This window comes from Onychomys torridus, chromosome 19, assembly GCF_903995425.1.
Source record: "Onychomys torridus chromosome 19, mOncTor1.1, whole genome shotgun sequence".
NCBI classification, from domain to species: Eukaryota; Metazoa; Chordata; class Mammalia; order Rodentia; family Cricetidae; genus Onychomys; species Onychomys torridus.
Genome location: NC_050461.1, coordinates 30,278,984 through 30,299,125, shown reverse-complemented (window position 1 = coordinate 30,299,125; position 20,142 = coordinate 30,278,984). Strand labels below are relative to the sequence as shown.

General features: G+C 42.4%; 2 protein-coding genes across 5 annotated transcripts in view; one reads left to right on the top strand and one right to left on the bottom strand.

The window, feature by feature from the left end:
- Med23 (mediator complex subunit 23) overlaps positions 1–2,572 on the top strand; it is a 46,078-nt gene extending 43,506 nt beyond the window's left edge. For both annotated transcript variants that reach the window (XM_036168754.1, XM_036168753.1), the window contains one exon: positions 1,741–2,572. In XM_036168754.1, the coding sequence (XP_036024647.1) occupies positions 1,741–1,905 (165 nt within the window). In that variant the 3' untranslated portion in view covers positions 1,906–2,572. The remainder of the gene's footprint in view (positions 1–1,740) is intronic.
- A 3,490-nt stretch (positions 2,573–6,062) lies between these two features.
- On the bottom strand, positions 6,063–19,049 carry Arg1 (arginase 1). Of its 3 annotated transcripts, XM_036169180.1 has the most exons (9): positions 18,911–18,967; positions 13,303–13,375; positions 12,724–12,730; positions 10,974–11,171; positions 9,079–9,238; positions 7,396–7,490; positions 6,970–7,074; positions 6,643–6,779; positions 6,063–6,276 (listed from the first exon to the last, which is right to left on the bottom strand). In XM_036169180.1, exons 1-9 carry the CDS (start codon positions 18,965–18,967, stop codon positions 6,107–6,109), a joined length of 1,002 nt encoding a protein of 333 aa, XP_036025073.1. In that variant the 3' UTR covers positions 6,063–6,106. The 3 variants fall into 3 exon arrangements, with proteins under 3 accessions (XP_036025073.1, XP_036025071.1, XP_036025074.1); XM_036169178.1 differs by lacking the exon at positions 12,724–12,730 and having other exon boundaries at positions 10,974–11,148; positions 18,911–19,049; XM_036169181.1 differs by lacking the exons at positions 7,396–7,490; positions 9,079–9,238; positions 12,724–12,730 and having other exon boundaries at positions 10,974–11,148.
- Positions 19,050–20,142: the final 1,093 nt, after the last annotated feature.

Below are 20,142 nucleotides of genomic sequence, written 5' to 3'. Positions count from 1 at the left end.
ATTTGGAAGGTTTCCATCTGGAGTGTTAGATTTGTTCAGTATCACATGGTACAGCAGAAGGTTTATAGATAATGATATGGCTATGGAATCGGAAGGGATACACACAAACTCATATGAAGAGGCACTTCCTACTAGAGGTAGCTGAAAGTGGGAAAGACCTCCTTGGTCATGCATATGTTTCCCATGTGTAAGAAACCGTCTGAGCAGTTTTGGGGGTGGCAGTATGGCAGATAGGTGATGTACACCCCTTTCTTCTCAATTCTTGACTGCTGTTCCCCTCCCTTTCGTGCTGTTGGATTTGTCCTGTAATTAGCTCTGTGAACACACAGTACAGAGAAATGGGTTTTGTTGTAGCATTTCCATGCTTGCATATATGTTCTTGAGCATATCTATCAGAGAGAAAAGTAATTGCTGTGTCAGCGTGTGCATGCCGGTCTACAGTTCTCGCTTGGAGCTGAGACCAGGATGACATGGGCTACTGTATGCCTTCGCGGCATTGCTGGAGTTAATAATCTGCCAAGGAGGGAGGGAGGATTTTTTTTTTAGTGTCTGCTTCTGTTAAGACACAAAAAAGTAGGAGAACTGATTAGTGCTTTTTAAAACCAAAATGTATTCTTTATATTTGGGTTTAAACTTTGACAAGGGAATAAAACCAAAAGAAACATTGCTGGTAACCTGAACCTTCTTCCTCCTAAGATCAAAGAACAGTAAAGCTAAGAAGCTGGGACACTGGTGCATTTGTCTCCTTAAAATACTTTCGGCATGTATCTGGTGCTTCCATCTAATGTGTGTGATGAATCCAAGTATAAAATCAAGAAAATAGCTTTGGAGATTAATGTTACAAATGTTAGTTATCCAAAAAGCTTTAAAATCTAAGTATTCTTCCTGCTTCTGCTAGCATAACATTTGGGAAGGATAACCAAGTTGTTCAATGTGGACAGCTTTCTAATGGGAACAATTCTAGTTGTGGATAGCAGGATGGGTAACTGGGCAGGTAGAGGATGGTAAGGTCTTGCAGTACATGCATAGACAGATAGGCATATACACACCTCATGTATAGATAGGTTGAGTGTGGCTGGGGGACTACACATGCTTGCTTGTGTAAGAAAAAATTGTAGCTGTTTTTGTAAAACTTCCTGAAGGGACTCTGGCCAGCTCAAGGGTGGCAAGCATGGCTCTGGCAGGCCTTGCCCTCCCGCTTTCCCTCTGCCTTGCTAAGAGCCATTAGGTTACATCGCTAAAGCTGGCCGCCAAGGTCTGCTCCCTATCTGGCCACTTCCTCCCCCTGAGGCTGACTACCAAGGTCCAGCTATCACTGTTAAAGTCCAGCAATCAGAAGCCCCCTTCGGCTCACCAAATTAACATGCCCAGTTAAAATTAAACAGCACATCCTAATGCAGGGTTTCCCCTTGTATCTTTATAAACGGACATTTTCCTGTGTGCCCTGTCTGTCTCCTCTCTATCCAGAGGCTGTCCTTTGTCCCTGTGGGACAATATCCCTACCCACCTTCCCTTGCTCCCTTCCCTTTCTCCCTCGTCCTCTATTTCCTGTCTTTGTCTCTTATTCCATGTCCTTCATCCTTCTGAGGATGTGCTGAGAACTTGGCCTTGGGGGCTAATACTTCCTTTTTCGTCCTGTCTGCCAGCCCCTCTGTATGTAATGTACTGCTGAAAGCTGGAAGTCACTTCTGTAAATGTGAATCTATTTGTTTTTTTCTTAACTATATTCTCATTTCTTAGGTAGAGAAGATTATCTGTAATTTAAAGCCAGCTTTAAAGCTTCGTCTCCGATTCATCACACATATTAGCAAGATGGAGCCAGCAGTGCCTCCCCAGTCCCTAAACAGCGGCTCTCCAGCGCCTCAGTCCAATCAGGTGCCAACATCTCTACCAGTAACTCAGTGAAAGCAGAGACGCCTGGTGAAGACTGCATCTGCCTGCGAAAGTGGACTCACATCTTGTAAATCTGAACACAGTGCTCTGTGCTGATGCGTGTTCAGATTGGTTTATTCTGATTCAAATACTGGATCTCTCAACACCCTCGGAGTTCCTTCTCCCTGTCTGTATCTCGTCTCTAAGAGATTAAGTAAGCTACGTGTTGTTCATATCCATAAGTGTATTCGAGTCCCTCGGAACAGGGGGTTTCTCTTACTAAGTGGCTATTACCAGGCACTCTCAGATTTCTTATTTCAGCCATTTTTTAAAATTATTGTAAGGGACATCTTCACATTTCATACATGTTATCTTAAAGACATAGCACATGTCAAATGGTCATTACAAACCCTTTTATAAAAATGTCCTTTGTTACATCTTTAGAGCCTTTTTATTAATGAAAAGGCCTATGTTTACAGGAACAAACGAGGTTTTATACTCTTTTTTAACTGGCTGTAAAATTTAACTGTAAATTTTAAGTTTGCAAATATTTCCAAATAAAAGATGTAAAGTTTCTACCAAAGTAGATGAGGAGGGTTTTGCCTTTGCACTGAACTTTCTGTATAAAATGAGTTAGAAACCTTGTAAGAAAATAACATGAGATGTATACATTTAAATAAAGCCATGCTCAAATGTTTAAGTCCCTGATCTATTTTTGAAATACATTGTGTGCTTTTCCAGATTCATACTCACCTGGCAAATGATAAGATTCTTCAAATTTTCTGAATTTTTATAACTTCCCAAATTTTAAATGTAGTGCACACTTTAGTTCTTTGAGGTTTGTTTGATTTTTGAGGTGCTAATTTAAAGGGAAATGGCATTTTGAAAACCTTGAAAGCCAGTAAAGTAGGATAAATTACATGATATCTTTAATGACCTAATATGAGCACCCACTGCTTGGAAACTAAGGCTACTCTTTGTCTGTACTATAGATGTTAGCATCATCTCCTGGGAATCTTGAGTACTTCTTTGTAAAAAATTATGATGATAAATTTAATTGGCTACATGTAATATTCTTACTATGAAGTATTGTAGTGAGTAGCCATTCCACCATTGGCCTGGAAGTTCCAACACCCACTGAGGCTTCAGTAATGGTCACACCCACCAGGCGGGGCCGAGAGAGGATGCTGAAGACCCAGGATCCAAAAGAGAAGGATCTCTTGGTGCCTAGACCCTGGACGCTGGAGGTAGACCAAGCAGAGTTCTCCAAAGAACACCACCGGACTGCGCCATACCTTTGCCAGACCCTACAATCTACCTATCCCTTCATTTGTAAGTTACACCACAAAATAAACCTCCCTTTTAACTACATGGAGTGGCCTTAATAATTTCACCAATAAAGTATGTTCCGCTTAGACCTTTATTTTTGTAGTTCATGTCCTTGCAATCACTAAATCTTTGCCATTGTGTGACTATCTTAAAACATTAATGGTATCATTCATGTTTCTAGGCTAATAAATATTCTTCTCCAGAAATTTTATAGTAGGAATGATTCCAAATGTTATTCTTATTGTTTTAATTTCTTACACATTTTTATTTGACTAATAGTCTCAATGGGAAAAAAAAGGTCTTGTATCTCCATTGTAATCTACAACTAACTGGATTTCAATATAATACTAATCAAATTATTATTGTTGTTATGAGATGTAAGAAGTCTTAGATTTCTGGCAAACTTTTGTTATATTGCTTTACTTCTTATACCTTGTTGGAACTAGACTAATCTTTTCAAATAATCCAAAAGTAGAAATTCTGTTTTTCTCAGGAAAGCTATAAAACTACAGTGATGCTGATGAAGATTCTGCAGGGCTATAAAGGCACATAGGACAAAGTTGTCCTAGTGTATTCCCTTGTACAGCAACCAGCTGTACAGAATCTGGGGTGGTTTGTCAGTCACACTTATTCTGTGGAAATAGGTACTGAACCAAAACAGATTGTGTTGAATTTGAGTTCTTGGACAGGGAGCTACAATCGTTTCTTCATCACCAAATGTTATTCTTTTTTTTTTTTTTAAGATTTATTTATTTATTATATATACAGAAGAGGGTGCCACATCTCATTACAGATGGTTGTGAGCCACCGTGTGGTTGCTGGGAATTGAACTCAGGACCTCTGGAAGAGCAGTTGGTGCTCTTAACCACTGAGCCATCTCTCCAGCCCACCAAATGTTATTCTTTTTTTTTTTTTTTTTTTTTTTGGTTTTTTGAGACAGGGTTTCTCTGTACAGCTTTGCACGTTTCCTGGATCTCGCTCTGTAGACCAGGCTGGCCTTGAACTCACAAAGATCCGCCTGCCTCTGCCTCCAGAGTGCTGGGATTAAAGGCGTGTACCACCACCGCCTGGCTCCAAATGTTATTCTTAATATAGTCTTAGTAAGTTCTTTGTACCTCAGTGACTAGTTTACTGTGCTTTAAGGTGGGAATACTTGACCCTGGAATTTATATTATATGTATTTGATATATTTATTATATAATTTATATACTATATATAATTCTTATATATTTGATACTGAACAAGAGAATGAAATGCAGTCTTACCACTTTCTCAAAGGCATATGCATACTAATCAATTTGTTAAAGATTCAGTTTTCCCTCTCTAGCTTAAAAAACAGAAATAGGACTTTTTCTCTGAATGGCATTTTAGAGTAATCAGAGACATTAATAGAAGACAGAAACTTTGGATTCATAGCTGGGGGAAGAAAATCACTACATTATTGTATCTTAAAATATGGGCCTGGGTGCTTCTTTTCAGTGACTAACTGTGACTCTGCCCAGCATGACCCCAGTGATAAACACACTGCCTCTGCTGTGTGGTACAGTAGTTTATAGCTGTGTGTGGCTAGCAAGCATTCAACACCGGGAGCTGAATTGTGCATTTTTCTTCAGCTTTAATGTAAATAGCTACATGTGGTCACTCTATCATACACGGTATTTTAAAGGTCTAAAATTAATTCAATAAAATTTACTTCAGAGGCTATAGAGGCAGAAATGAGGCTTAAACTCTAGGAGTCCATAGGAAAAATCAGACGATCAAGCCTTACTTACATGCAGCTGCTAAAACAATAAAGTCCCCTTGCGGAGCCAGCTTCATTACAGCCTCCCTGTAGTTGCTACAGAAGTTTAGGTGAGGGCACGCGCACAGCTGCTCTTGTTCTGACAATTACACTTCATTTCCATTCGTCTTTCCTCTTCCCTCTGCTTATTTCAGCGCCGAGGTGAGTTTTCAGAACACTTAAGAGTTTTAGCTAATCAACTTGCTACAGCAGCAGTGATGGGAGGCTGGGCTTCCCGAAGCCTAGGGGACATTAGGTGGACTCCTAAGATGTATTAGTAGCTCTGGGAAAAACAAAGAAACCAGTGGTTTCTCTGGTCCCTGCATAGATATTTGTGAATCCCTTCTTCATGGGTACCTGCACAACAGTCATGCTTAAAATACCAATGTTATGTTTGCTTAGAAAAAGAAATGGTCATCTACTATCAGTGAACTTAGAGAGTGTCTAAGCCTGTGATTATCCATTTTACAGGTAAGACAAACCAACTTTTTTTTTGAGTTGAGGATCAAACCCAGGGCCTAGCTCTTCTACCACTGAGCTAAATCCCCAACCCGACAAACCAACTTTTAATGGCTTCAGAATTTTACATTGTTTTAGGGATGAGTGTTTCTATGCCTTGTAGGAATCTTTACAGTGATTCTAAGAAGAGTGTGTGTGTGAGGTATGTATGTATGTGGTGTGGTACACACATGATATGGTGCATGTATTTGAAAAGATGCAGACAACAGAATTTTATAATGAGTTTATTACAAAAATCACATCTTTGAACAACGTGGACACGGCTACCTCCCTTTGGACACCTTGTGTCTCCAACTACCATAAGGCCCACTTTAGTGAGTTGGCACTTACAGGGATGTGCATTTTAAATGATGGAGCATTTTTAATTGGAAATCAATTTATACTGCTTTTTAAAGATAACTTATGCAAAAATTAGGAATACATACCTCCTAATTTCATAGTTGTTTGAATTTCCACACCCTGAGTTTAATACCATAAAAGAAGTGGTGGAATACTTACTGGGAGAAGAAATCCCAAAGGAATGAATGAACTCTTAGGAGAACTATTGCTTAGGTCTATTCTATTTGCTATCATGGATCAGCTGATTTTCATGTGATGTGTCCACATTTACTTAGGTGGGTTAAGGTAGTCAATCCCTGGTTTATGATTACCCTCCCGAGCAGTCCCAAAGCAAGACAAGGTCAATGCTACTGCCGTGTTCACTGTACGAGTCACATCTTCTGGTGACTTCCCCAGAGTTGGGTTTACTTCCATGATATCTAGTCCTGAGAGGAGTCCTACAGCAAAAAAGAAAAAAAGAAAAAGAAAAAAAATAGTATTGATATCGTTGATAAAAGTAACCGACATTTTAAAATCTGTGACAAACTGATTTTAAAGCTCTGGGAGAATCAACGAGCTTGCTTTTAAATTAGAGAGGGCTGGGAGCAGTGGCGCACGCCTTTAATCCCAGCACTCGGGAGGCAGAGCCAGGTAGATCTTTGAGTTTAAGGCCAGCCTGGTCTACAGTGTGAGATCCAGGACAGGCACCAAAACTACACAGAGAAACCTTGTCTCAAAGAAAAAAAAGGAAAAAAAAAATCAGAGAGGCCCACTTACACACTAGCCAAGTATTGAGCTGTTTCTTTATTGCCTCTTTTACCTACCTGTCTTGTAAATTTCTTCTGTGATGTAGATACCTTCTCTGTAGGATAGGCCTCCCACAACAGGTGTGCCTGTAGATGGTGTGAACGCTGGGTCCAGTCCATCAACATCAAAACTCAGGTGAATGGGCCTTTTCTTTCTTTTAAGAGATAAGAAAGGCCTTCTATTAAAGTGGTGGTTTAGCAATCAGTAATCAAATAAATATAGGGCTTATCCTCCTTTATAAAAATAACCTATGAAAATCCCATGATTTTACCTAAACTTTATTAACAGCCTTTGTTGATAAGAATGTCAGTAGAAAACCTTGGTTACACACAGAAGCATCATACCTTCCCAGAAGATAGCTGAATGTCTCTTCCATCACCTTGCCGATTCCCAGTTTATCCACTTCAGTCATTGAGAAGTACTTAATTCCCAGAGTTTTTATAATATAGCTATAAAAGAACAGATTTAAGTTCATTTACAGTTAATAAGGTTGATTTTTCTTATGTTGCCTTTGGTGGAAAGATTACTATAATAAGATACATTAAAAATAAGTCCTGGGAATGGTGTTAGATATGCACATAGTTGTGTTTTAAGAGTAAATCATTATAAATTGCCTGAATAATACCTATGTAAGTGAATATAAGTGCATGTGCTTATGTAGTTGTATACACACATACGTAGTATACATAGTGACAATTTAAAATAACCTTCTCTTACAGACTGACCAGTAAAGCATACCTAGAATATAAAAGAACATGGAATAAACTTACTGTTCCCCGGGGTCTACATCTCGCAAGCCAATGTACACGATATCCTTGGCAGATATACAGGGAGTCACCCAGGAGAATCCTGGTACTTCAGGGAACTAAAAACAACAGGGTTTCCATTTAGAACAGATCTGCATTTAATGTTGAGCACACTGGATCGCATATATCTAACAGTATAAATTTAGGAGTGATTTTAAAACAGTGTGAGATGAGGAATGATACCTGCCTCCCCTTGTATACTCTTGATGGCTTTGACCTCAACAGCTTTCTTTGCCCTGTGGCCTAACCCTACCCTGGGCTCTTGTTGGTAGTTCCATGCTCCATTCCCCATTTCTGCAATGCTCAGATTCCTCCCAGGAACACTAATACTGAGAAATGTGTGCCTCCATGACTTGAAAAGCTTCCATCTTTACTTCCCTTTCTCAAAAGGACTTAATCCAGAACATTAAAGAAGTTTCTCAGGAATGGAACGGAGTCTTCCTCTTGTTCAGGTAAGTGCTTCTCAAGATCTGAAGCCATTGGAAGCCATGGTGGCCCAAGGCTTGGTGCGGCACACTCCTGTCTTAGCACTCAGAAGGCAGGCAGAAAGTTCCAGGCCAGCCTCAACCACCTAGCAAGACTCTATTGAAAAAAAGAAAATTATTGTAATCTGCGTGGCAACGCTGCTCTTTTGTGTAGGCTCTGATATGGAGGGGTTACTTGGTAAAAGGAAGAATCTGTGATGTAGTTAGAAGAGGTAGGAGCCAGGAGACCTGCTTGCCCTTGCCTCACAATAACTTGGCATGACTCTGGGCAAGTTGTTTGCCCTCTGAATCTCTACAGACCTGTTTAGAAAGGGTTGGTCTGTTGATCTACCTCAAAAGGGTAATTTAAGAATCCAAAGGGGCCAGGTGTGGTGGCACACACTTTTAATCCCAGCACTGGGGAGGCAGAGGCAGGTAGATCTCTGAGTTTGAAGCCAGCCTGGTCTACAAAACAAGTTCTGGTGTTACACAGAGAAACTCGGCCTCACCCCCCACCCCCTGCAAAAAAAAAAAAAAAAAAAAAAAGAATCCAAAGAGAAAGCAGTCAACCCTCTCCACCCATGTTTTCACCAGCCACGGATTGAAGATGTGGTTAAACCGGTACTAGTTTTGGTCTTCATTGAACATATACAAACTTTCCCCCTAGACAGTGCAATTGGAACTCTTTTTTTTTTTTTTAAAGATTCATTTATTTATTATGTATACAGTGTTCTGTCTGCACATATCCCTGCAGGTCAGAAGAGGGCACCAGATCTCATTACAGATGGTTGTGAGCCATTATGTGGTTGCTGGGAATTGAACTCAGGACCCTTGGAAGACCAAGCAGTGCTCTTAACCTCTGAGCCATCTTTCCAGCCCATAATTGGAACTCTTCATAGCATTTATATTGTGTTTGGCATTATAAGTGATCTGGAGCTGGTCTAAAGTATGTGGTCTTTATCGATGAGGTCATGGGGCCAATCCCTCATGGACACCAAGGGACAGCTCCGGATAGAATCAGTCTGCAAAGTGTCCAGTAGGAGCCTTACTACCTTTACCAACTTGCTTTTTGCTTATTTACTACAGAGAAGACCAAGAATAAAAGTCAGGGAAGACTCTCCTGTTTGCTTCTGCCTCCCCAGCTACTACAGAGTTCTTTTGTATCAGCTAAGGAGCCTCTTACCTTTCCCTTTAGTTCCTTCAGGAGGAAGGACACAGGTTGTCCATGCAAATTCCCAGAGCTGGTTGTCAGCGGAGTGTTGATATCAGTGTGCGCATCCACCCAGATGACACATAGGTCAGGGTGGACCCTGGCATGGCCAGAGATGCTTCCAACTGCCATACTTGGGGGAGGAGGGAGAGTTTGTGTGAACATCAAGTTTACAATGTCATCACATGCATCATATTGTTAGCTCTCATACTGTGCCTACTGGAGTATTCTTTAAGTCTATTTAGCTTCTGCATAGACCATAAGGGTGCTGGTTAACCCACTGTAACAATAGAGAAGGGGTAGCTGTCGCCGGCTAGTTACCTTGGTAACATCACTAAGAAAGATATGGACACTCTTTAGTTCTCAGGATTGAACTGGCTCCTTTTCTGGACTCTCTCTTGTTAAGTACTTGATTCTGTGTTCAATTATAGCAATCTTTCATTTTTTTTTCTCAAAAGCGAGCACTTTTATAATCAGGGAGAATCACTAGGAAGTACCTCTGTCCCCTACAGCCAGTGTCTGTCTGTCCAGTCAGTCCTCAGCTACTTTAGCTGCCTACTCTCTTCATGCAGAGCCCCGTTCTCATCGGGTCCCGAGACATAAAAGCCCATCCCAGAATCCTCCTGGCTCCTCATGAGGCCAGAATGGGAGAGCTAAGGGATACTTGCACAGAAGTATTAACACTAGGCCAGACATAGGATGCCTGTGTCATCACACCTGTAAGCATGTAAATACCACTCCGATTCATGAGCATCCATAGTCTCAAAGTGGAAAATTCCGTTCCTTCATGTCCAGGTATTGCTTATTTCATGTGGCTTGATGCCTCCTGTTGCTTTTAAGTCTCATGCCTTTAGACCATCTGCATTGTTAACGTTTCCACTTCCAATGTTCCCACTTAGAAAGGAAAGGGAAGCAAGCCCTGTCTAAACTGCAGCCTTGCCGTAGGAGCCCTGCTTGCAGGTGCCAGCAGGGAACTGGGGGGCAGCAAAGGAGGCTGCTCTTGCTTCAAGAGCAGCAGGAATGTTCTCATTCCTCAACCTGTCAGGCCTCCCCAGGACCTGATCCCTGAGTGAAGACGGCAAACTGGCTCTAGGCACAAAACTGATATGTTTCAGTGAAAATGTAAAACTACGTATCTGACAATATGGTAGATAGATAGATAGATAGATAGATAGATATATAGATAGATAGATAGATAGATGATATATATATATATATAGATACAGATGATAGATGATTGATTGATAGATAGATAGACAGATAGATAGATAGACATATGATAGATAGATATAGATGTAGACATAGATGTAGATATACACACACACACTCACAGTCAGAGTGGTGTCATTCCAAGGTGAAAAATTACTCAAGAGGCAAAAATAATACTTTTGTGCATACTAAGTAGAAACATAAGGAGATTCAGACTGTTGATTTAGAACAGAACGTGAGAAGTGACACAAAAATAATTGTTAAACTGATCACGAACTCACATGTGTCCTTTGAAAACTCTTATAGTACTTTTATAATGCAAAGCATGTATTTCTAAGTTGTTCACCTAAATAAAGTGTGTCTATTCATCAATAATCAAGTCAAATAAACTATGACTTTCCCCAGTAGCTAATCACTATAAAATTTCAGGCTATGCTGAAATGCACAATTGACATTATTTCCTGTTGTAATGGATAAAGATATTTTAAGCTTTCAAATAGAGCCCGGTCTATGTTTCCATAATAAATGAACCTGTACAATGTCCCTAAAGGCGAAAACTCCAAACTATACTTCAGTGCTTTCTTGTCTGTATTTTCCCATCGTGGGTCCCCTTATGCCACCTGCGCCCAACCCCCAGGAATATAGCCAGTTCACAAGACCTGTGGTCTCCACCCAGCACCACACTGACTCTTCCGTTCTTCTGGGCCTCTGCCACCACACCAGCCAGCTGCTCGTTGGCCTTTCCCACAGATCTTGGGTTCTTCACAATTTGAAAGGAGCTGTCATTAGGGACATCACCAAAGGCCAGGTCCCCATAGTCTTTCACGTCACACTCTGCAATTAAAAGTCGAGTGTTACTGAATGGAAACAGATTGCAAACCAGCCCTCCAGCCATTATCTCACTGCGATGGCTGCCGTGTACCAGGGCCTCCCTGTTTCCTGAATCAGTCCGCGGGGACTGGATGCTGGGAAAATGACAACAATCACTTTGTGGTCTTGATCCAATAGGGAACATCATCTTGTTCTGTGCCCCAGCCCCCACCCCCTACTCCCCACATGCATGTGTGTATGTATACATGTGTGTTAAGTGCTGTCTAGCTTTCTGTGCTAAGCACATTTAATTTTTAAATATGTCCCAGATAAAATATGTCAGAAGTAGTTAACATATAGTAGTAATATACAGTAGCATTTTCTATGTTTCTGACCCTGCTTCAAGGATCCTGGTCTCCTACCCATGCTGTCACCCACTGAAACCCCCAGCCAGCTTCTTCCCCTACCTCACCTGCCTATGTGCTGAAAATGTAAATGTTGTGTGTGTTCAGCACCAAACGTCCCAGATCAGAGGGTTCAGAAAGTACAGACTTTGTTGTTATACTTTTTCACATTAAAGAAGAAAAAGAAGAAGAAGAAGAAGAAGAAGAAGAAGAAGAAGAAGAAGAAGAAGAAGAAGAAGAAGAAGAAGAAGAAGAAGCAAGGAATCCAGTGTTCCTAAGGACCTGGCTGTGCTTTCAGTCATAAAAGCCCTGACATGAGTTTCTAAGCTGGAGAGCATCCTGTGCACTGTGGTGTGGAATCTGATTAGTGTTCTGAACCAGTCGTTGCTGAAGTATTATTACATCTCTGTATATATCTAAATCTAAAATTATCAACAGATTCGAGGAATTTCACCTGATATAATATGTGGTCAGTTTATTCTACTTAACTAAGGACAAGCAATCTATTTGGGCTTTCTGTTCTCCAATGAGTGACTTACCTCCCCTCCCTCTCTCTCTCCTTCCCTCCCTCCCTCCCTCCTTCCCTCTCTCCCTCCCTCTATACTCCTTCATGCTCTATCTTCATTCACATCCTCACGTTCATTTCCAGCTTTATGAAATGCCTATCCACTACAACTCAATCATTCTAAGTGTATAGCCAATGGTACCTGTAATCCTGTAATCACCATCATGCTAACACTTCCCGTTCCTCTGTAGGCCGTGTCTGCCCCAACTCCCAACGATCACTGATTACTTTCTTTAGCTATCTTTCTGTCTTCCTAGAGCCTCACCCCAATGGGGTCTTGTGGTCACTCATGTCCAGCCTCTCTCATGTAACCTACTGTTGCCGGGACCCATCCATGCCCTTGTCTGTCTAGCAGTCTGAGCCTTTCTTTAGCTGAATACCGTCTCGTTCCCTGGATATACCACTTTATTTTACCCATTATCCAGTTGCAGTACTTTATCTTTTCATTTTTTTATTATTACCCTGCTGTTACTCATTCAAGCTCCAGTCTTACATGCTGACAAAACCGTCAAGCTGCTTTCTAGATGGCCTGTGTCGTTTTACATTTTCACTGGACATACATACAGGTTCCAGTCTCTGCCCCTCACCAGCACTTCACCACATGTATGCCCACACACATGCACACTAGACGCTGTTACTGCTTCTGTTATTATTGGTGTTTCATTTTGTTTTCACAAGGTAGGGATTCTCTTGCAATAGTAAGGTGTATTTCTTGCAGCTTTTTTTTTTTCTTTTTGGTTTTTCAAGACAGGGTTTCTCTGTGTAGTTTTGCGCCTTTCCTGGAACTCACTCAGTAGCCCATGCTGGCCTTGAACTCACAGAGATCCACTTGGCTCTGCCTCCCGAGTGCTGGAATTAAAGGCGTGCGCCACCACCGCCCAGCTTTTGCAGCTTTTATTTTTTCATTTTCAGTTCCCCCCCAACCCCCTATCATCCACCCAAACGATCTTTCTTATACATTCTTTTGTGCAACAGTTTGGCCAGAAAGACCAAACCAAGTAAGGAAATGAGAATATTCCACCAGCCATGTCTACTGGGCATCCTTCCCAGGCCCTGCTTCTTTCGGAGGACATGGTTCTAATGATTTTAAAAAATACCTCGATTCAGTAATATAAGTACCACTGCGGACACACCCACCCTTCTTAGAAGCCTGTCCTTCCTTCAGGGTGATGAGGACATTACCCGATCATCTTTCAACTTTAAGATTACCTGTCTCTTTAAGCTTCTCCACCAGACCAGCGTTCCTCAATGCCGCGGGGCCTTTTTCTACCCCTCCTCGAGGCTGAACAGAGCAAAAAGTACAGTGCTTCAGTCATGACCGCGACTCTCCAGTGCCCACAAGAAAAACTTCCCCCTTACTTCATCGATTGAATCATTAACCAGCAAGTTTTGAGCTCCCAAGGATCCACACGACCTTACATTTTCTCACCTAATCTTCACAGTAATGTGGGGTGAATTGCACCTACACCAAAAAGAAGAGACTAGAACCACAAAGTCGTGGTCGCCCTGGCAAATACAGACAGACAAGTGGCAGAACTAGCTTGGCAAGTTGGTCTTAGAATTCCAAAGCACGCTTTCCTCTTGCCAGCGCATAAAACCACTAAGTTTGGACATTCAGACGCAACTTTTGCACACGCGTGGTTCTTTCAGTACTGATACAAAAACAGGATGCTTCTAATTGAGTCTGGAACAGGGTGTGCCATGAATGCTGCCTGTCACAGGTGATCTTTGGGCTCGGTCTTGCAACACTGGTAGATGGTCAGGAAAGGTGACAGGGTGATGGAGAAACTTTGCTACCTAGGGGAAATCTAGGGCAAAGGCATAAGCAGGGGAAGAGTATGGCCCCAAAAGACCTACATGCGGGTTGGGGATTTAGCTCAGTGGTAGAGAGCTTGCCTAGCAAGTGCAAGGCCCTGGGTTCGGTCCTCAGCTCTGGAAAAAAAAAAAAAAAACAAACAAAACCTACATGCAAGTCAATATACAAGACCTGTACCTAAATGAATAACAGCAGTACTAATAATAACAATTATAAAAACAATAAAGTACCCCAACTGATAAGTGGAGGTTAATTTAGGACTCTTGGAGGAGAAACCAGGCAAAAATTGCCACCCAAGACCTGAAACCACAAAGGCCAGCATAGGAATTCAAATTCTGACCTGTTTAAACCTGAGATGAGAAATCCTACCTTGCTGAGTTAACATCCAGAAAGCTAACTATCTTTCTCTTTGGAAAATTTCCCCCCTAGTCTCATGGCTGATGAAAGTCTAAAGAAATAAATCCTTTCTGTATCTTTCTGATCTTTGTTTCAAATGCTTTAAGATACATTTTTTTTTTTTTTTAATTTGAAGACACACAAAAAGTGATCTTGGCCAGGAGATTGGTGTCAAAAGTCACATGTGTTTATCCTAAGGATTGGAACTGTAACCCTAAACTAAGCAAATACTTCGTCTCTGGTCAAATGACAGATGATCTTCCCCAGGTGCTAGGGAAATCCTGGTGTCAAATTTCCATGGCTGGCCACCAGGGACCCCGAATTCTCTTCCTAACATGGTTGTGCTCCTTTATAACTCATTTGTTAACTGAGTTATAATATGTGTATATATATTTGTGAAGTTTAACATGAGGTTCGTATCCATGTAGACACTGGTAATATCAACTTAGGTTAACAGATCCAGTACCTTAAACTTTGATCATTTCTCTGTAATAAGAGTATTTAAAATCTTCTCCGTTTGGGGGCTGCATAGTGCAGTATTCTTTATGTGTATATGTGTGCGTGTGCGTGTTTGTGTTTGTGTGCGTGTGCGTGTGTGTGTGTGTGTGTGTGTACATGCACACATGAATGTACATGTGTTTGTGCATTGTTTGTGTGTGTGCACACTGGAAGACAAACTTGAGATGCCATTCCACCAGATGTAATGGTGCATGTCTTTAATCTCACATCTTGGGAGAATGAGACAGGGGTGATCTAGACCACCCTGCTTTAGCTCCATAGTTTTATGTGTTATGTGTGTGTGTACTTATATGAATACATATGTGAGTGTATGCGTGTGTACATAGAAAGAGAGAGAGTTAGCTCCATGTGCTAGCTAATGCTACATAGTGAAACCCCATCTCAAAAAATTTTTTTCAATTGGGCAGACTCTGTCCAGCTTTGTAATAAATGCCTCTCTCTCTCTCTCTCTCTCTCTCTCTCTCTCTCTCTCTCTCTGTGTGTGTGTGTGTGTGTGTGTGTGTGTGTGTGTGTGTGTGTGTGTGTAGGGGAGGTGTTGTCACTCACTAGCCTAGAACACACAAGTAGGCTGGACTGGCTAGCTAGTGAGCCAAAGTTCCAACTCTCTCTACCTCCCCAGCCCTGGGATTATAGATATATACCACCATTTCCAGGTGTTTTGTTGTTTTGTGGTTTTTTTGTTTGTTTGTTGGTTGGTTGGTTTTTGTTTTGGTTTTGGTTTTGGTTTTTTTGAGACAGGGTGTCTCTGTGTAGCTTTGCACCTTTCCTGGAACTCACTTTGTAGACCAAGCTGGCCTTGAACTCACAGAGAGCTGCCTGCCTCTGCCTCCGAAGTCCTGGGATTAAAAGCGTGCACCACCACCATCCGGCCTTGTTTTGTTTTTAAGACAAACTCAAGTTCTCATGCTTATACAGCAAGGTTGGCTGTCTTCCCAGCCCTGGAGGATTATTCCTAACTATACTCATCTTGGGTTCTATTAACTTATAGTTTCATGCTCTTGGCTCTTCTTGTCAGATTTCAACCTAGATGTTTTTATCCAAGGGGTTCTGTGTGTTGCAGTGGAGATCTGACATATAGGTGGTACCCAAACTGCAACTTAATATGGCTCCCCGTTTTTACCTTCTCCTTTTCAGGCATCAGAACAAACCCTGTAGAGACCACTCAGTGGACACTGAATTTGCTATGACTGTCAGTGGGTCTATCCGTAGGAATAGTAGGAATGACTGGAGTTTGTTTTGTCTTGTTAATACTTGTTCTCATGTAGCCCAGGCTAGCTTCAAACTCACTACATAGCTAAGGATAACCTTGAACTTCAAATCCGCATGCCTCCACCTCCTGGGTTTGGGGATTACAAAGGTGTATCACTATACTGTTTATGTGGTGTTGGGGGCTTTGGTCTTGTGAGCTTGCATACCCTCTATCAACCACATCCCTAGCCTCTCACAATGACATTTCCTAGCATTCCATTTTATTTATTTGATTAAAACTACTTGTCATGATTACTGTATGCTCATTGCTTGGCTTCTTTGCCCACTGTGAAAATCGCTTTGACTGTTGAAAGTGTTGCACCCAGCCCCTAACTGGCCACAAGCAAAGATTTGCTACAGAGCTGAGCCTTCGAAATCAGCATCAGTGTAGACCAGGGCACAAGCTTTGGAAGCAAACAATCCTGTCTGGAAGCACACACTGAAGATTCCATGTCTACGAATAAACCAGCAGATCGCTCTAAGCCAGCGGTTGTCAACAGTTGGATCTCTTTGATATATCTTAACGCATATCAGATATTTACTTTATAACTCATAACACTGGCAAAATTAAAATTATGAAGTAGCAATGGAATAATTTTGTGGTTGGGGGTCATCACAACATGAGGAACCGCATTAAAGGGTCACATCATTAGGAAGGCTGAGAACCACGGCAAACCTTAATTAACTCAGTCATACGATGAAAATAATACCTACCTACCTCATTCTTTGTTCACTGTCTTGGAATGAGGTGAGGCACATAATGAGGCTCTTTCTCAGGCTCAAACTTCTAACCATCTTCCTTCTAACCTCCTTTTTGCCAGTGAGTCAAACTTCTGCTGCATTTAGGCAGGCCAACTGCACGTATATGCTGGCAGCTTTGCCCTCTGATACATGGCTTACTTCAGGAAAATCTGTCTCTGTCCTTACAATCTCGAGACAATGAGCTGCCGAATCACACTCATGATTAAGGAGAATCTCTGACAGAGGAGAGTTACTGAGGCTTGGACTGTGCAGCAGATGGTGTTTTAACATATTGTCTCCTAGAACGGCCTTGACCATGATGGTCAGCTCTCTGCCTAAGCCCAGAGGCCAAGGTATGTCTTCCTTCCTTCCTTCCTTCCTCCCTCCCTCCCTCCCTCCCTCCCTCCCTCCATCCCTTCCTTCCTCCCTCCCTCCCTTCCTTCCTCCTTCCCTCCCTTCCTCCCCCTCTCTCTCCTTCCTTCCTCCCTCCCTTCCTTCCTTCCTTCCTCCCTTCCTTCTTTCCTTCCTTCCTCCCTTCCTCCCTTCTTCCTTCCTTCCTCTGATGTTTGACTCCCTCCCTCCCTTTTATTTCTTTGTCATTTTCAAGTCTATTTTATAAAACCATTCCAAAAGTAGATGTAGGACTGGAGAGATGGCCCAGTGATTAAGAATGCATACTGCTCTTACAGAGATGAACTAATATACACACAATTTTTTTTAAAAAAAGTAAAATCCTTAAAAACAAAAGAACAGATGAGCATACTATGGAGTTTTTAAAGGTTTTCTTCATTATTTGTGTATGGTGTGTGTGTGTGTGGTGGGGGGGGCTAGCAGTAGTTCTCACAGAGGCCAGAAGAGGGTATTGATTGGATACCCTGGAGCTTGAGTTACAGGCAACTGTGAGCCACCTGATATGGGTGCTGGGAACTGAACTCTGGTCTTCCCAAAGAGTAGCAAGTACTCTTAACCCCTGAGCCATTTTCCTGGATCCATATTGTGCCCTTTAAAGGGAACATGTGTCAGTGTGTCAATAAATACTCCCATGTTCTGGTGTTCTGGGAGAGCTCTTTGGCGGGGGTTTCCAGGGACAGTGAAGGGCTGTTTACTGATACCAAATACAATCTGGGCCTCCAACCTCTGACCTCTCACAATTTGTATTGGTTAAAAGAAGAAGAAGAAGAAGAAAGGCCAGCATGTACCTTGAGGCTTTACAATTAAAAAGGCTACAGGTGGTCTAGATTCTAAAAGCCAGGAGGACCCATTTAAAAACAAAGGAGTTACAATCCACTGACTCTCTTGTGTGACATGGACTTCCCCCTACTCCTTTTTAAACACAGACCATGTTGGAGTCTAAGGCATTCTGTTATCTCATTATAATGAGCCGAACGAGTGTATCCAAGTGGGGAGGGGAAGGAGCGTGGGGGACGGAGGAGCAATGCCCATTTAGGCATTCCTGACGTCTGTGATTCACACTTAGGTGGTCTGAGCAACTGGAGACTTACGGATCCGTTCGTCCTGACAGGGGTGCCAACTTGAAGTATTTTGTACTTGCTCTCTCCTCAAAGAGAGATGTAAAGGGTTGCCCTTGCCTATGGACTAATAGCCATAAGATCATTCAAGCTCAAAATAACACAAATTCTTCACAAACTCGCAAGAGCTCTGCTATTTATGCCATCCAAATTAAAACAAGTCTGAAGGCTGCCACCAACCCGTTACCTTTTTCTAGGTGTGAATTACACAGCCAGACCGCTGTGTTCTCTCACAATATCTCACTCCATACTCAGAAAACATCATGAGCCACAGCCATCGTGGAGGAAGCCAGAGTGCAGGTTCAGGTGATCTCCACCCAGATGAATTTGCTCAAAACATTGGCACGACACAGATTTAAATGAAACAGACTTTGGCAGGGGCCAAAAGAGGAAGTGGGTTTAAGTCCCCAGGTATGCCATGCCACACAGTGGCGAGAAGACTCGAGTGCACACACCAGGGGGCCAGATGGTGCTGAGAAACTTACAGCCAGATGGCAATGCCTGGCAAGCGTTAAAATGAAACATTTCCCAACCAGTTCCAGTCACTCAAAGCCAGGCTCACACTCACCTGCCCCTTGGAGAACGGCGCTCCGATAATTCCTATGGGCTTCGGCTTGGAGCTCATGCTCTCCCAGGATTCCTTCTGCTGCACCGGTGCTGTCCAGCTGCTTGCCACCAGCTGTAACTCTAAAAGACAGAGGGCACATCTTTTTTTTTTCCCCCTTATAACTGGGCTGGATCTGTTTATCCAGCAACTGGCTCCACCCACTGAGTGGAAGAATGACAGAGTCAACAGAAACTCCCCATCGGTAGAGTCACCCCGTTCCCGCGAGCCTCTCAGGTCTCTAGTTAAGTGAGCATTCATTCTTCATCCTTGTAGTTCACACCCCTTCGGAAAAGCCAGCTGGATGACATTAATCTTTCCTTAGACAATTGACGATTATGTGCGGTTTCATAACTGCATGTGAAGTACTAGGTTCCTAGCCTGTGCAAACTGAGGGCAGGGCACTCACCTTTCCCAGGATTTAAGGCCACTGAGGGCTGGCAAGGTGAGCCTAGAACAGTAATGGGGTCTCTGATCACCCTCCCATGGAGCATCCTGAGTCAAGGCTTCAAGTGCTGCGGAAAACAGCTAATCTGTGAGACACATTTCACGTGCACCAGGTTACGCTGTCTGGGAAAGCATGTGGCTTGCTTTCTTGGGGGTTATTTACAGGAAGACATTTCACCGTTATTTCACGGATGACCCAAAACAGTTCCAGTTTTGAAATACAGTGTTGAGGGAAAACCTCATTTTTGCAATCATGATACGACCAAGCTAGAGGAAGCAAAGCAGCTAACTTGAGTTTTTGTCCTTGGCCAAGTGCTGTTCTAGATAATGGTATTTCATTTCATCTTTAAACCAACTTGAGGCTGAATATCATTCTGATTGTTGCTTTACTGAGGAAGAAACTGCATTGTGGGAGGCTGCCATTCTCACGCAGGTTGCAGAAGAATAGAAATCCAACGTTGGGCAATCTGGATCCACCTAGGTGCTGGCTTCTAATGTAAGCACCCACAGCATCAGCGGGTTCCCCTGAGACGTTGTTTGTCAAGGTGTAAAAATACGGATCTAGGTCAGATGAGATAGCCAGCTGGTGACCCGAGTTTGACCCTCAGATCCCATATGGTGGAAGGAGAGAATCAATTCCTGCAAGCTGACCTCTGACCTCCACATCAGTGATGTAGTACATGCATAACCCACCCCCAAGACTAAATAAATATTTTAAAAAGTGTGAATCCAGAAGAAATACTACCAGC

Coding starts and splice junctions, on each gene's coding strand:
- Arg1 (XM_036169180.1), bottom strand. CDS start 18,967: ATGAGCTCCAAGCCGAAGCCCATAGGAATTATCGGAGCGCCGTTCTCC. Junction 13,376..18,910: donor CGCCGTTCTCCAAGGGGCAG/GTGAGTGTGAGC, acceptor TGCTCTGTTCAG/CCTCGAGGAGGGGTAGAAAA. Junction 6,780..6,969: donor TTCAGCTATCTTCTGGGAAG/GTATGATGCTTC, acceptor ATCTCTTAAAAG/AAAGAAAAGGCCCATTCACC.